The 16,917-nt window shown below is 42.7% G+C and overlaps 1 protein-coding gene across 5 annotated transcripts in view; it reads right to left on the bottom strand.

Annotated features, from left to right (window-relative positions):
- Positions 1 to 16,917, bottom strand: part of STAB2 (stabilin 2) — an 88,802-nt gene that overhangs the window by 46,171 nt on the left and 25,714 nt on the right. For all 5 annotated transcript variants that reach the window (XR_008577448.1, XM_054828409.1, XM_054828400.1 and 2 more), the window contains 16 exons: positions 16,223 to 16,366; positions 15,378 to 15,440; positions 15,166 to 15,285; positions 14,586 to 14,639; positions 13,351 to 13,431; positions 12,248 to 12,400; positions 9,375 to 9,437; positions 8,485 to 8,568; positions 7,207 to 7,293; positions 6,591 to 6,702; positions 5,160 to 5,340; positions 4,042 to 4,135; positions 3,670 to 3,828; positions 3,178 to 3,273; positions 2,297 to 2,392; positions 1,249 to 1,296 (listed from right to left, as the gene is read on the bottom strand). Coding sequence is in view for 4 of the 5 variants with exons in the window: in XM_054828409.1 (XP_054684384.1) it covers positions 1,249 to 1,296; positions 2,297 to 2,392; positions 3,178 to 3,273; positions 3,670 to 3,828; positions 4,042 to 4,135; positions 5,160 to 5,340; positions 6,591 to 6,702; positions 7,207 to 7,293; positions 8,485 to 8,568; positions 9,375 to 9,437; positions 12,248 to 12,400; positions 13,351 to 13,431; positions 14,586 to 14,639; positions 15,166 to 15,285; positions 15,378 to 15,440; positions 16,223 to 16,366 (1,635 nt within the window). In the remaining variant the exon portion in view is untranslated. The remainder of the gene's footprint in view (positions 1 to 1,248; positions 1,297 to 2,296; positions 2,393 to 3,177; positions 3,274 to 3,669; positions 3,829 to 4,041; positions 4,136 to 5,159; positions 5,341 to 6,590; positions 6,703 to 7,206; positions 7,294 to 8,484; positions 8,569 to 9,374; positions 9,438 to 12,247; positions 12,401 to 13,350; positions 13,432 to 14,585; positions 14,640 to 15,165; positions 15,286 to 15,377; positions 15,441 to 16,222; positions 16,367 to 16,917) is intronic.

Here is a 16,917-nt window from a genome sequence, read left to right on the forward strand (position 1 = left end):
CTGGTTTTGATCTTTACTCGTACAGTGCCAACCACAGTTGGGTAGGACCTCTAATGTTACTGCTGCCCTAGTAATAGATGATAGCGCATGAAAATAAAAAGTAGACAGTGACAATCAATCAATCTAGAACTTTTTTTTTTTTTTTTTTTTTTTTTTTTACATCTAAATTGGTGTTTCTTCCCTAAACTGCAGCCAACAAGCAGATCTGTTCCTTCATTTCCTGCACCTCAGTCAAGCCCGCACAGACTGAGTTATTCCCTCCTTGCCTGCTGTGGCAGCAGCACACTGACCAGCCATACGGCTGCATTTTCCTGGCACAGGGCTCAGTGAAAATGGGGAGGGTAAGGCATTTTGGGAACTACTGGAGAGAGTCCAGCGGAGGGCTACGAGGAGGATTAGGGGACTGGAGCATCTCTCGTATGAGGAAAGGCTGAGAGAGCTGGGTCTGTTTAGCCTGGAGAAGAGAAGGCAGAGAGGGGGGTCTCACCAATGCTTATAAATATCTAAAGGGCAAATGTCAAGAGGATGGGGCCAGACTCTTTTCAGTGGTGCCCAGTGACAGGACAAGGGGCAATGGGCACAAGCTGGAACACAGGAAATTCCATCTGAACATGAGGAAAAACTTCGTCACTGTGAAGGTGACCGAGCACTGGAAGAGGCTGCCCAGAGAGGTTGTGGAGTCTCCTTCTCTGGAGATATTCAAAACCCGCCTGGACGCGATCCTGTGCAACCTGCTCTGGGTGATCCTGCCTTAGCAGGGGGGTTGGACTAGATGATCTCCAGAGGTCTCTTCTAACCCCTGCCATTCTGGGATTGCCTTCCCTCTCCACTTGTAGTTTTGTTGCATGAGGGAAGCCGGAAGGAGCCACTGGGGGCATAGTCGGGCTCTGCTTGTACCCTGCTGCTGGTCATCTGGACTACAGTGTATTTATGTACAGAGTGAGTCATGTCTTACGTAGCCCCCTGACTCAGAGAGCAGGCTTGTAACTTGCTCTTCTGCTTGTGGAGCTTCCTTACCTACCTGAATTTGGGATCAGAAATTGGTTTTCAGGCAGAAATAGGGAACCAGATGATCAGCTCTGCCATGACTGGTGGGAGAGGCACCCCAATGCCTCTCCAGAGTTTGGGCCCCTACTGTGATGGGAATATTGCTGTGAGGTTCCCATTTCTAAAAGCTAAAATGCTCATGTTTTTCTGCAAACTTGAACATACTAAAAAAAAAAAAAATCAGCCATGAAGTGTACTTACATTAACCCATTGGTTAAATGCAGCTGCTTCTGATAGAGTAGATAACTCCTGATTAGAAACAGAAAGAGAGCAATGAGTATGTAAGCTATAATTAGCTGTACTAAAGTACTTTTGCTATAGCCTGTGGTGTAACCTGCTGCGTCTGGCCTGGCTGATGTGACGTGGAGGAGGAGGAGATTTTCAGTGTGTGTGAAAAGGGCGGATGTTTGTGTTTTTCTAATAGTGATGCTTTTTGGTAATGGGAATGATGAGTTACCAACTCTTTTGAAAATCAGGCCATCTATTGCTTAGGTATATTAGGTGTACCTGACCTTGGTAAGTAATGTGTACTGACCTCAGGCTAAGTGTTAACTTTCTGGGAATGTAAACCTACATCTTTTCTTCAATGCAAAATTAATTGAAAAAAGGTATGTTGTTTTGCTTGGTATTTGTACAGCATCTTACATATCATCCTGCAAGTGGAGAATGTTTATTCTGCCACAGTACTTCAAACAAAGATAGATGATGGTATGAGCAGGGATGGCAGATAGTGCTAAAAGCCATGTGAGATTATTGCCAGTGGCTGCGACAGCTGACACTTTCATTTTTCCTATGCTGTTAAATGTGTATTTATTTCACCAATTTACTTGTTTTGGTTTTATTTGCCTGCCAGTCAGCATGGTTTGTTTTAACATGATAAATTGACCATTTCCACTGAGAGACACTTCAAGGCAGAGCTTCAGAAGAGCTGGGTGCTTGCCACTCCCAGCTGAGAGGTGAGTGCTTAGCACTTCTGCATGTTAGGCCTCTGGGGATGGCATTTTTCAATTTATCTTAAAGAAATATACTCAGATCCCTTAGGCCCCTTTCCAAGCTATGTTTTTAAACACAACAAATCATTTTCATATCAGGCAAGAGGAACAGTTCCAGCAGGAACGCTGTCTGCAGATAGCAGTGGCGGGCATCATATGTTTCTGTTTATAATGGCTTTGCTGTCTCTCTGATTAAGATCCAGTGTGAGAACTGTGCGGTAGGTCCCGTGCTCCGAGAAGATGACCATCTTACTTACATCTGCAGCATTTCCATAGCATATTCTCCCGTCTCCTTCGTAGCCCTTTGGGCACACGCACTCCCAGCCATGTGAAGATTCAAACTGACAAGTTGCCTTTGAACCAGAAAGAGAAAACTTGTCAAATACTCAGGAGACCACTGAAGAGCAAGGATGGCCTGTAAAACGTCTTCCTGATACATATTCATATACAGACATAACCTGAACAAAGGATCTTCATACCCTCTTCCATGGATGTTCTCACCCTCCTGTAGGACAAACTCCACCAGCTGAGGGCACTAGCTCCCTCACCTGCCCACCATGCACTATGTGTAGGAATCTAAACCTTTGCTCCACCCTTTCTTACTTCCTCCCTACATAAACTGGGCCCTGTTCCTTCACCTGACTTTAGCAGACCCGTCCTCTGCTCCCCAATGCTCTTTGCTTTAGCTCTGTCCCTGTGTCCTGCCTGAGGCTGATGTGGCTCTTGCAGGCGCTCCAGAGCACAGCAGAGCCTGCATGTCTGCTCAACATGTGCAGCTACTGATAAAGGTGATAGGTGCCAGTGTAGAGATGTGTGATGTGAGTAAACATCTCAACAGACTATTGCATTCAAATTGTAATTGCTGGTAGAGAAACAGCATTTATCTACTCTAGGCTTGAGATAGTCCTTCTGTACAGGTAGTATTGGCAGCAGCCCTTCCTGTCTGGCCTCAGCGCACGTACCATGCTGACGTGGTTCACACAGTATTTTTGGTGCTTGTAGCACTGCTTGGAAAGTTTTCTTCCAACTCAAATAGAAATTGCAGGCTTGAAATGGCAAGGAAACTCTATGGTGTGTGCAGGAGGCGAGTTCTGATATGTATCTGAACGCTTTGTTCAGGGAATGATTAATTACTCACCAGATGATGGCATTTTCCATTTTGTTCCAGGCATGAGTTTATGGGTGTGCATTCAATTCCATTCCCCCGAAATCCATCCTTACAGTTGCAGTCATTCTGTTGTTTCAATAAAACACAGCAATTCTTTAAAATGATTAAAATAGTGTGCATATTCTAGATGTGGTGAATTAGTTTCTCTGTGTTTCTGTGTAGCTCCATTGACTTCAGTGGAGTAACGCTGATTAATATCTCCAGAAGACCTTTATACCTGACATCTACTACCATACTTACTAAAAACTATTTGCTACCAGAACACCACCACGTAGGAGGGAGGGAGGGAGCACTGGGATAGGAACTGAAGGAGACTGCTTGGGGTAGAGAGCGCCGTGTGGAAATAGCCATGTGGCTGGGAGGAAGAGGAGAATTTGGGGACGAAAACAGAGTAGGAAGCACCAGCAGAACAGAATTGTAAGGACTAGCGCTGAAGGTGGCAATGAAAATGAGAGGACGTACCTGACCCGGCCCAACATATATGCAGGTGGCATTTTCATGGCACCCGGCCACGGCGGGCAGCAGGCAGTTGTTGATGGCTGAGCAGTCCCTTCCATCGCCTGTCCATCCTGCCTGGCAAACGCACGTGTGCTCTCCTGGGCCCGTCTGAATGCACTCGGCCTGGGAGGGATGCAGAGGCATCCGTTCAGGACAGTTAGCATTTGGCTTTAGGTGTAAGGCTCATCTAAGCAACAGCGATGCCGCTATTGAGGGAAAGAGCTTGAAACTGCAGTGAAAATTGTGGCTCTTTCTTCTGCAAAAGTCTCTGGCCAAGCCCTTCTTACTGCCTACTTTTCTGTGGTGTCAGGCTCTGTGGGAAAAGCACATACTTACATTGCTACTGCAGCCACCCGGGTTTAAAGCAGCACAAGGATCAACTTTGCTGCAGCTCATGCCATCTCCCTCGTAGCCGGGTTTGCAAACACAGCTATAGAGACAAGAGGAGGAGGCAGGCATTAAATATGATAGGACAGCTGCAAAGTGAAGTGATTGTTTTCCACTGTAACGCGCTATTTATAGGCAGCTTAAAATTGGTAACCTTGGATTCATGATGCAAATAGCTTACGTGCTTATATTATTATTTTTTTTTCCCCAAAAATATTCACTGGGTTGATTAAGTTCAATCAGGGATCCGTTCTCTGTGTATGAGATGGGGAGTAAAATTAATTCTGCAGTGATGTGATCATTGCAAAGGTGAGCTAATAGCTCTAAATTAGTTATCAGCTGGGGTTGCTCTTTCAGGGACACAAAAGATAGATCTCTCCCTGAAATGCATGCAAGACAACAAGCCCCCCTATTTCCCTGAGTCCCCCCAAGATTAACCTACATTGGAAGGAATTTCTTAAGCACTTAAGTTACACAGCATCCCACATTCTGCTTTCTGTGGTGACTCATAATGAATACACTGCAGCAAGAGGCAAACTTGCTGTGTGCGAAAGTGAGCGTGAGGCAAGTGCAAGGCAGCTGTAGCAGTAACAGAGTTTTGTGACCAGGACTGGAGAGTCTGTGCTGAAGTCTGTGGTGTTGTGGCATGCAAATCCTACCTGAGCTGACCAGAGTGAGCTATCTATCCCCAGACTGCTTGAGAGTTTCACTGTTTTTCAACAAGGCTCAAATTCCTAATTCAGTAAGGGATGGTTAGAAATAATAGGTTCCTGAGAGTCTTTGTAGATGTTGGTAGGAAGGCAGCCTTCTGACCAAGGGTCAGATCGGCATGCATCTAACATCTATCTTATCAGTGTTAAATATAAGGTACAGGATAGGACATTAAGAACTCTTAATTACTATCTTGCAACTCAAGGTCGATGCGGTGCTTGTTTATGCTTATTTGCTGCAGAGCAGGATTTCAGTGGCTGATGTTCGTGTACTGCTACAAGGTGCTGTTTTGATCAAGCAAATAGGAAAGAGCTGCATCATAGTTAATATTAATTAGATGCAAATTACTGACTTACCTCACTGCACCATCACTAAGCTGACAGTCTGCATGTGCATGGCAGAGCCGTAGGGAGGGCTCGCAAAGAACAATCTGCTTATCACAGAGTTTCCCCGTGTATCCACTTCTGCATGATCCGGGAAGACAGATCCCATCGCTGTCTATTTGGTTATCACACTTCCCATAAATGCAGAGGCACTCTACCAGAGATAAATTACAATGTACAATTCTGTAGTGGTAAAAAGCATCTATCCTTACATAGCATTTCTTATGAATCAGGTCATCCTTTTTCTCTAGAATCTAAACTTTTGTATTTTTAAAGTCTCACTTTGTTGGTGAACTTATTCCTTATTTATCATATCCATGTGTTTTATGGGAAACTATTTAAAATCTATTTTGTCTTTACAGTGCACTTATCTATCAATGAAAGTCAAAGTACTTAACAGAAGTAGGAACAAAATACTATGTCCCAGGCTATTACGGCTAAAGTTACTTCATTGCACAACTTCTGGCGTACTTTCAGTGATAGGGGAAGCCTTTTAATACCGAGTCCACAGTCCTACAATTTGCACAGTGCTGGGCTAGTACACAGAACAGCAGCACAGACCTACCGGCGCTTTGCTGGGGCTGGGCTGGTTAGTGCTGCTGGGAGGCACAGCAGTGTGCCCAAAGAACATAGTAGGTAAGCCTTCTGCAACTCCAAGAAGTGCCAGTGGTGACTAGTTAAGCCAGTACATGCTGCTTTGGCAGGATTGGAGCTTAGGCAATCCCAGCCTTTCTTATGGAATTCGTCTTTTGGTTTTTGTCTGTGTACCTCTGAACCTTCGAGTGAGCTGTGCTTTGTGAATGACAGGCTGTTTCATAGCAAAAAAGGCTAAAAATTATTTTGTAGATGGGGAATGTATCTGTATTTGATGTTGTATATTCCGTAGGGTCTCAAACGTAGTATGGTTTGACAAAGCAGGATTAAATCTGTCAGTATCTAGAAGATGACTGCTAGAACTACAAGCTATTCAATAGATCAGAAATTATTCAGTAAAGATGGTTATGAAGTGGCCCTAGACACAATCTGTTTATAGATCTAGTTGTTCTTGTATTACTTATGTTTGTCATTACAGGCAGAATCTGTTCTGTTGTAGGCAATACCAGATGGGAATGGAATAGCAAAGATTTTCAATTACTTATGTGAGGGAGACAGAAATGAAAAGACCAATAAATTAAAGCAAGCTACGGCCCCTGCAGAAAGCCCAATGAAATCAGTGAGAAGATTTTCACTGACTCTGGGCTTATGATGTGTCCCCTTTGAAGGATGAAATGAAAATACCCCAGAGAGATCTTGCCCATCCTCTGTAGAGACAGTTTAGTGAGCAGTTAACTCCTACCTTAATGTTACCAGGGCTCAAAACAAATAGACCCTGCTCTTGGGCTGATGAAGTACGGCTGCACTTACCTTTGTCACACTCAGGTCCGTATTTGCCAGGGTCCGAGCAGAACTGACAGCGTGAGCCTTGAAATGCCTTGGCACAAATGCAGGTCCCATTTCCATCCAGGCCATCCATGCACTGGGATATGGAAGAGAGGTGATTTCTTTGTATAAATTGAAATAAATCTTTATTCTTCCTCCAGAGAAGAGGCCATATGCCTGTCCATATTATGACTGTGATAGACTGCCAGGAAGAAGCTCAGCTTTGATGAAGAAGCTGTTTCAGAGCAAAAGCTTTCCTTGCGCTTGTACTTCACTGCTGTGAATTCTACCTTCTTTTGCAATTTTAAAATTACCAGAGTCATTACCCTGTCCTGTGCAAAGTAAAAGCATCAGAGAGGGTCACCCAGCCTTGCCTGTGCGCCATGTGTTGGAACCACAGAAACCTGCGATTTGGACATCTGAAAGGAGACTGATTGATTTTCCCTCCTCCATGTAACTGAACCTGAAATTCACAGCCATCACTGGACATAAATGGAGTGTGCAGCTCTTGCCTGACATTCCTGTTGTGCAGAAGTGCGTCAGGGACTTTTGGGACACAGCCTGTCCTTCCCCCCATGTGAGTGCCGGGTGCTCTGCTTACCTGCCCGTTTCCTGAGCAGGGTTTGGAGAAACCTCCTGGACATGGACTGCAGTCAGGGCCAAAGAAGCCTTTGCAACACTTTGGTTCCTGTGAAATAAAGCAAATATCCTCTTTTCCTGTGCCTTAGTGCAGAGGCAGTACACAAAAGACAACTCTCCACCGTGTTTTGGCCCTCTGGAAAAGGCCCGTAGGGGTAGCTGGCTCTTAAAACTGTTGGACCAGAATCACCTCTGCAATAGCCTTGCAAACCAGGAGGGGTGTTGGCAGCCCAAGGAGGGGGTGCGCAGACCACCACATCCTTCCCTTGTTCTTACCAGACTCATCAGCATCAGAAATCCCTGTCCTGTCACCAGTGACGAACGTGCCTGTGTGTGTGTGTCTGCTCGTGCTGTGTGCGCTCTCGCGCTTGGCTGTGGGAGTGCAGTGCAATTCAGAGGCAGGCAGTCTCCTTTGCATCTGAGATCGGGAACTGGAAGATATGTTTTACGCCAGGGAGACGTTGTGGAAGCTAGACATGCTGCTTTGATCTTCCTCCTTCCCCTCTGCACCACTATGGGATTTAGCCACTACACAGCCCTAAATGTTTTTCTCGGCTGTGTCTTTTGTTTTAATCATGAATTGGCTGCTTGATCCATTTATTTACCAAGAGCACAGAAAGCGTATTAGAAAAAAACCTCATTTACATGCGTGAGTCAAGCAAAACAGGAATTAGCAAAAGGCTTTCAAAGCTTATGGATTTGTAGACTTTTCTGCTTGTTACTTGATGGTGGTCATGAAGTGCAGAAGCCTATTTGGAGACCCAGGAGCCAGAAAGGTCTAAGTACTTCTCAGGGGGTAATGACTTCTGTGAGGACTAGGCTTGTCAAGTAGAGCAGGTGGAGTGTGTTTCTCGGGAGTGTTTCCCGTTTGTTGTTACCCAATATTGTGTGAAGTCCTGGGACAGGAGGGGCTGGGACCAGGGGGGACCAAGCTGTCCTCTTCATGGGTGAAGCTGTATGGGTCAACGACAACATTCGTGCTTGGAGCCCTATGTGAGAACTCCTGCGTTACAGAGTATGAGAGCTGTTGTCAATAACGTATGGCAGCTAAAAAAACTCACTGGAATTTGCCTTGTATTTTGCTCTAAGATTTACAGTAGCTCCCCCTGTAGAAGGGTACAGAAACTACATGGACATCTCCAAACGTCTCTCCACTCCGAAAGGAAAGTTCACAATGCAGAAGACAATATTTTGGAAAACTTTTATATACGTTTCACTTTAAGAAACTGTAACTCTATACCTTTATTGTTATATTGCAGGCTCTAGCACAGCCGGTTTGTTGAAAGCTTGGGCCTTCAATAATGCATCTCCGTTTTGAGAAAGGCTGGAACATGCACAAAATGGAAGCATTAGTATTTCTAAGCAGCATAGTGTTCTGTGATACAGTCTTAATATTGCAACATAATGTAACTGGAGAACAGGAAGCACCTTGCTATAGTGTTGCATTTTAAAAATTTATTACATTTTTTTTTAATAATATGATCTTTTCATTATTATGGAATAATGGCATATAGGTTATTACCGAGTATGGTGTATAGGACCAACTACCAGTGAATTTTTATAACATGGGGAATAAAATTCCTGTGGTAGCTAGACTTGAGTTTTGTATGTGGAGAAACACGCAACCAGATTTGCATCTCTTAGAAGCAAAGCAGATGGAAGATTTTTCAATCCTTTCTGAAGCTGCTTCTGCAGACAGTTGCTTCTGGGAGGATGCTTAATGAAAATGAAATTTTTAACAGATGTGAGGTCTATTTTAAATTTGTCCATCCTCTATTTTTCGGTTACTAACTCTCAAAGCATAATCGTAGCAATTCTCATTCCTCATCTCTCTCTTCTGCCAAAGCCTGTCGGAAATAGATCTTACTTTACCTGAGAAAAGAGAGCTTCTATAAAGTCTACGAGGGATCTTGCAGCAGCAAAAAAAAAAAAAAAAAAGCCAAAATGACCTGACGCTTCAATTGTTGCCAAAAAAGGGACTAAACTACCATCTATATTAGTATTTTTATGCAGTCTCCTGTATTCATATCTGGTTCTTTTGATGACTATATTGGGAGAGCAGTAATGAACGTACAGGGACCCTCTATGCATTTTGTACAACTGGGGAATCTGTCAGGAAATGTCACTTACGATGGGCTTTGAATCCTGTGGACAGGAAGCCAATGCATGCGATAAACAACTTGTACAGACACCCTATATGGAAACAATAAGGATAGTAATGTGAAAAGGCATTATATCAACTACTGAGATACATACTTATGGATGATATACCTTGTAAATTTTAAGTACGTCTGTTCTATGACTTAACTGTTACACTCCCTTCTTTTTAAGAACTGTAAGCTTCCTAAACAGAAGATAAACATGGGCACAAATGTACCGGCATCCTTTGCTCAACTCAGTATAATCTATTAACTAACATTGTCTGAGGGTCTAGTCCAGTCTGCACGCTTCTGTAAGAATTCTTTATTTCTTCCAAGGAAGACCACAAATTAGTTGTGTCTTGAGTATAGACCGTGTGAATAGACGTTTGTTTTGTGTATAGGCAGTGAAGGTAAAAATATTCTTTGCTTCCATGTTGTACATCCTGAACTCCACTATTATCCAGTGATATATAGCTATTTTTATTTCTTCACTTTTTGGTTGCCTTTCCCCACTAGCTAATTTATCACCATGCCAGACAGAGACTGGCAATTACAACACCGAGGAGTTACAAACTCCAGCGGCAGTTTTAAAGGTGAGTCCTCTGACAAGTTCAACATGCAATAACTTCAGAGAGGTTGAGCCTTTCAGTGCGTGGATATGGAGTTTGTCAAAGCCGTGTTGCTCATGACTGCTGATGTCTTGTGTTTCAACCAAGTTAGAATAAATCCTAGAGCTGGCATCCAATGTGTTACTTCACTGTGTTTCATAGTCATTGGACAAATGACCATGAACCTGAGTTATGGCATTTTTTCCCCACAGATTTATCACTGGAGCTGCTGGGAAAGAATGGTTTAGTAGTCCCTCGTGTTGTACAGCACTTAAAAGAATAAAGGACCAGACTTACAAAAGCATTTGGGCATCAAATAGTGCTGGTACCAATGCCACTATGTTTTAAAGGCCTGGGTGGGTCAGACGTATTTTGTAAAATACATTTGGGTGTTATAAAAGCTCTTTGAAAAGCTGTGTAGTCATGGCTGAAGTTGACTTAGGCTCTTAGCTTTCTTTGTGTTTCTGGAAGTCCCTGCAAGTATCTCTTTGCTCCTTTAGAACTTAAAAATGTGGCTGATTGCTGTGGAAAGTGTTTCCCACTGTTGGTGCTGCTCTCCCTGCTGCTCAGTGCACTCAGTGTCACCTCTTTGCTCCCTTTCTCCACCTGGGATGGTGTCAGCCATTGACAGGTACCTGCTCCCTCCTTTTCCTGAGGATGAGAGTCCTGTCTCTCCCCTCTGCCATGCCGCAGAGAGGGGACAGGGAAACGTGTCAGCACTGCCATGCGAGGTCCAATCAGCCCGTTTTCAGCAGTAGATAAAGATACTGGTTTTGCACCAAAGTGTAGATGTATGTTCCTTTCCACCGATTCTGCTGTGGGAGTGATGGCCTCTGGGAGGAGGTGGAGCAAGACGTTGAGTCCTGTGGTTACTACCAGCATTCAGGTACAGTTTCATCTTTAGGGATGTACAGTTCTTGTAGGTGTGTACAACTCGCAGTTCCTACAAGGTTTATCACTTTTCACTGGTATCACAAGTAATATTTACAAGGTGGCATTGCTCTTGTTTTCTTAGAGTGATCAAGATGCACAATGGCAGGTAAGAGCAGCAAAGCCACTGCTCCCTCTGATATTCTCCTTGGTATCAGTGCTCTGCTTAAGGCCTTGGATATTAAACTATATTTCAAATTATGCATGAAGCTTTCAAAGCTGACAAAAGTTCCTGACTTCAGTTTGGGGAATAATTTTTGTGACAGATGCCATTTGTTTTGTCTTGAAATAATTTTTCATAGTGTTGCTTTAGGATTGATAGATGTCAGACATAGTTTGTAGGTAGGTTCCTGGTAAGGAATTGGAGTGTAATTTGAATTTCTAAGGTGTTGATTGCTTTTCGTATTGAGTTTGTGGCTCAGTGCTCTGCCTGGTTTATGATTATATTGCACATACGGCACTTTGTAGTTACTGCCAGAGGTAATAGTTCTTTAGTGCCAGCTCTTGTGTTTTCTTCATTAAATTTTGATGCTGCCCAGCTCTGCTGGGAACCTCTTTCAAGGCTGTGGTTCTGGACTGTTGTAAGTTAAGATAGTAAATGTTTTGCATTACTGTACTGGAACTGTTACTGGCCCAGATACGTGCTTGAACACGGTCCAGTAACAGCTCATTGGAGCCATGCTTACTGCAAACTGAAAGCTCAGTCAGATACTCGTTCTTACCAGAAATAGCATCTGAATGTTACCAAGTGTAAAGGCCTGTACTGTGTTACCAAACTGAACAAGGTATGCTGAAATCCACCCTTTGAAATATGAAACAGTTTTGTAATTCCTTATTTGAATAAAACTGGAAGAAAGTGGGACTAACGGAAATTGTGGCTTCTGAAAAGAACATATTTCTAATATATTAGTATAAAATGAATTATTACATTAATATTTTAACTTGCTGGCTCCTTTCGCTGCGTATTTAGTAGAAATGAAAATACTGATCCAAAACAGTTTCCCTGGGAACTTGACACTACTTATCATGTACTCGTATGCTCAAGTGGGAATCAGGAACTGGAGGAAAAAGTTTGACCAACATATTTAAAAGGGCTACTGCAAGAACTAGATGAATTAAAGTGATATAGGATGTGCTCATATGAATTCTCTATTGACAGGTTATTTGTATTTGTGCAGTACTGCTAGCCAGGTGGCTGTATGTCATTGATATATTAATATCCAAAAATACCCCTCTTTTTATCTACCATATCAGAGAAGGCAGTAAAGAGGAAGCTGGAGTGCATTATATGGAGCAGTGATTTGATTTGTCATGATTCTCTTACCATTGCAACTTGACTTCTTGTCTCATCACACCGATGTGGTAGAATTGGAACAATTGTGGGTGGGATAAGGACTCCTGCAAGAGTATAAATGCGACCATTTTTTGCAACAATATCTGTTTCTTCTATTTCTTCTCCACTCACCAAGACTTGTCCCTATGAAACAATAAATTATTATTAATGATAATTTTTCATAGCTTCTCAATTTCTGATAATTTTATTTCAAGATTTCTAGTCATACTTTTTTTTTAATTGGCTGTCTATTTTTATTATGCTTGTTTTATGCAAGAAGCATGCATATGTTGCGCATTTTCTTGAATATTGGTCTACAACAGCAGCATCTAAACTTTTCCTCTTAATCTGCACTGTTAGCCTGTGGAACTGGTGACTAAAAGACTGGCCAAAATGAGAAGACTACTGGTGACGTCAGGCACTGATTTCAGTGGACATAAGCATGCTTTGGTCCTCTCTCTGACAAAGTGGAGGAAAAAGTGAGAGAGGATCTGGGATCTGTCCAAATTCACAGGAGAAAAGCAACTGCTCTGCCTTTACAAGAATTTTCATAGCTGCATCTCTTCTCCAGAATGTTCATATTTGGCTAAATTATGCAAAGAACAGAAGGGAGTTAGCAGATAAGTTTGGTTTTGCAAAAGTACTGACAAATTAGCATCTTTAATAATGTGTTCACTAGGTTCATCAGGATTAGAGACTATAATATTAACGAGAATAAAAAAAAATCTATGTGTGCATTGAGAAATGTTTAAAATAACCAAAATATGTAACAGAATGATTTAAAATATTTTTAAGTAGATTTGATTTTTTTAAAACTAGGCAGAACATAAATGAGGATCATTCCTGGACTGGGGCTAATCATAAGAAAAAAGAAACTGCAGGCTGTCCTTATATACCAGTCATTTGCTCTGCATCCTTTATAATAATAATTTCTAACAGCAGGTGGGAATGGCAAGTTGAAAATTTCTGCCTCATTAGAGCAAGAAATTCCTCTGCTAATCTCCCCTCTCCTTTTTTTTTTATTTCCCCCTGCATGCAAACAGTTCCCGAGCTCAGAACGAGCTGTTTGCAGGTGAAAGCTGCCTTTGACTTACAGTGCGGGTCCTGTTAAAGTAAATGAACTGCTTCGCCATGCTTCTGATGTGCTCTATTGAGACGAGGCTGGCAACCTCTAGCTGAAATGAATATAAATTGATTAAAAGAATTGTAATATCATATACTCTTCTCAAATTTCACAAGAAAGACCACCTTTCTCTTTAGGGTGAGCGAATGAGCCTATCAGCCTTTTTCTAGCTGCGTGGGCAGCCTTGTATGTGACTGACCTGCATGTGTAGCGAAGTTAGAGTGATTAAATGTGGATTGAGCTTGCTGGTTGCTGTGTCTGAAGAGCTTGTTGCTCAAAAGGATATTAATTTTTCTCCTAATTATAGCAATCAGTCTAAGTAAAGTTATCACCTCTCCCTAAAAATAGCCCTATTTGCATCCTTAGACCACTGTGGAAGCGGCAGTGCTGATATCCCGTGAAGGGACACGTGGATCTCATGCCTTTGCTCTCTGCGATCCCGTTCTGTGCCGGGAGTGACCTCCACCTTGGATGCTGCGAGCGGGGCCTTTCGCTAAGGATATGGGCACATCCTTCTTTCCTTCCCTGCAGCAGGGGCTGGGGCGGGGATGAACTTGTCTCCTCTAGCCTTAGTTGCTGGTGTCGTTGCTGGGTTCTGCTCTTTGTTTCCAGTAGAAAAATGAGGGAAAAACAGGGCCCTTACTGAGAGGATGACAAAACTACCTCTCTGATAAACAGAAGACTAATCTTAGCAGAAGTGGCTCAGAGAGCGCTTGAATTCGATAGCAACAGGTACTTTTCCTGCTAGTCCTTCCTGCAGCCCTGCCAAGCTGACAGTACCCTCTGACAGCGGTTCTTGCTCCACAGCAGGCTAAGGTAGTGGGTCTCAGGTTCAGGATGTCTATATATGTATATATATATGTTTTATTTTTTAAAATTTTTTTTTCCCCACTTGGACTAAGTCCCCATCACCAAAAGCTATATTTTGAAGTGGAAATAGTTACTTGCATGTAACACATTAGTGTGACACAACAGAGTTTTAATTTACCATAGTTCAAGGACTGCCCCGTGCTTCCTACCAGGGTTTTACTTTGACTAGTGAGACTGAGGTGAAAGGTTTGTGTTCTCTGTTAGTGACCTTTATGTGATTACCCTTAGTAAAGGCAGCAATGAGTGGAGGTTGTTCTTGGAAAACCTCTGCCTTCAGAGTGGCGAAGGGCTTGAAAACACTCTTTCACCCCCAAGTTATAAAGCAGCCATGCTCACCTCAGCGTTGGAGACAATGTGGTATCGGACCAGCTCCAGCAGCTTCCATGAACCCTGCCAAAGCACAAAAGAGGCTGTTTTAGCCCAAAATGTGTCACACAAACCCAACCTGGCCTGTGAGAGGACATAGGGATGAAAATGGCGTCACCGGCTGGTGCACCAGAAACCTCTAGGTCAGTGATGGTGCTCAGCTCGTGGCACGCAACCTGCCCTGTGGCGTCTGCTCCCCCATCTGTCCCTGCCAAGGGTGAGACCTCCCAGGAGAGGGTTTGGGGCTTTGCCATGTGGCTGTCTGGGCTGTGCTGGCAGGGCGACAGCAGAGGAGCGAGGACCTGGTGTGGGGGATTGGTGTCGCTTCATAGGATGAGAGATCCCAAATCCCATTCCTCTCTAGGTGTTACCTTGATCTTTAATTGTTAGAGAAGGCTTAAGCCTCGATCGCAGGAGCTTAGTTTAGATGAATGCGATCGCAGGAGCTTAGTTTAGATGAATGCAGGAAAATGATGTATGTATGCATCTACTATACACCTACATATATATCTACTTTCTAAGAAAGATTTGCATTATAGAAAGACTATACCTCTGCAGAAAGTAGGTAATCCAGAGCCTCAGCTTTCATATTACTCAGAGCCTCATTACTTGGAACAAATATGGTATAAGGTCTGTTGTCCTGCTGTAAATCCAATCCCAGGCCAGTTTTCTGTTTTGGTTTAAAAATACAAGTGAAATTACATACAAATATTGAAGAACATCTGAAAATAGCTTTATGGAATTGTTTTTCTGGATCCTTACCTCTATCAAAGATGTAAATTGACTGTATCTTCCATTATCTTGAAGTACTGACATTATGGTTTCCTGAAATAAGATGAAAGTCAGATTTCTTTTAGTTGGGAACATGTAATAAATACCAATTCTTATAAGACACTTTTTGAATTACTGTATGAGTCTCAGCTATTAGAGCTGAATACACTTGGGTTTCCTTATTGTTTGGTGGCTGGTGGTGTCTGGAAATGGTTGAGATGGTAGCACTCTTGTCCTGGTGCTATACTGGCTTATAGTTAGAGTTTATCATTGTCCTGAAATATGGTGTAGTCATAGAACATAAAAACAGTGTGTGTATGGGGAAGGCATTGTTATCTTTTCATTCCCAATGAGAAAGGGTAGAGAAATAAAATATTTGCAAAAACACCATATAAGAAGTATGCTAAGCAGGGCACCAAAAAACCCAAAGCATCCAAAATTAGCAGTTTTTATAATATTAGCTGTTTGGAGGGAGGGATTACTGCTTTGAATACAAGTTTTGCCTGCTATCTGTCTAGATGTCCCTCCTTTTGTACTGTGTTGTTCTGGAATTCGGTGAGATGCACTGATGGTGACTGCCAGTTTCCCAAGGAACCACTCAAACGCAGTGAGTACAACCAAATCCTCCATCGACCAGCTTGGCAGAAGAGTAAATATCTGTTTGCTGTGGAAACTGCGTTATTACCTTTCGCTTTGAACGTGGCTTCTCTGAGTTGATGCACAATGGCTCAGTAGAGTTTGTCTAGCTGCTGTCAGTCATCCTCCTTTGCATTCAATTAATGTGAAACTATTTTAAAACAAAGTCTGACATTGCATGTATGTAGCTTACAGCTCACCTCTTTGCTGCTTTCAAATGTTGGCTCCACGTTGTCCATGGCTTTGTCAATAATGTGCAAAATCCCATTGGAAGCAATAATATTTCCCTGCAAAAGTTTTCCTTTCCTCCTTCCTCCTTGGATTCTAATTCTCAATTGATTATCCTGAAAGAAGCCAGGCAATGGATAGTGAGCAATTTATCACGGAATGACAACAAAGAGAGTATGAGTGTTGAATAAAGTCTGACACCCCCTTCCATTGCCAGCACCTGGGCTGTTTAAATCTGGGGAGGCAGGAGGTCGCTTCCAATGCTTATCAAGGAAATGGAAAAAATTCCTTTGACTTTGGATCAGGACCATGTTATTTTGTTCAGAAGAGAAGCGGGGACAGACCCTGTGGGCAGTGTCCCTAAAAGGGCTCTGTGACTGCTAGTAATAGAAGTCTGCCAGGAAATGATTTAAAATGTGATTGTACTGAAAGGGTCAACTCCTGTAATCTTACGGGACTACAACCCATTTCCTTATATTATATGTATATTTAAAACAACAAAATGTTGCTGATTCTGCAGTGTACTGAAGCCTGCAGGAAACTAACAGGCCTCAGACAGCAATGATATTTTCCTGTTAATAAATGGAGTGCATACTTATTAAAGAAATAAAATAGGTCTCAGATGCCACTGACCTACTAAAAAACACAAGAAGTATTTAATTTCAGC

Source organism: Grus americana, chromosome 1 (genome assembly GCF_028858705.1).
Source record: "Grus americana isolate bGruAme1 chromosome 1, bGruAme1.mat, whole genome shotgun sequence".
NCBI lineage: Eukaryota > Metazoa > Chordata > Aves > Gruiformes > Gruidae > Grus > Grus americana.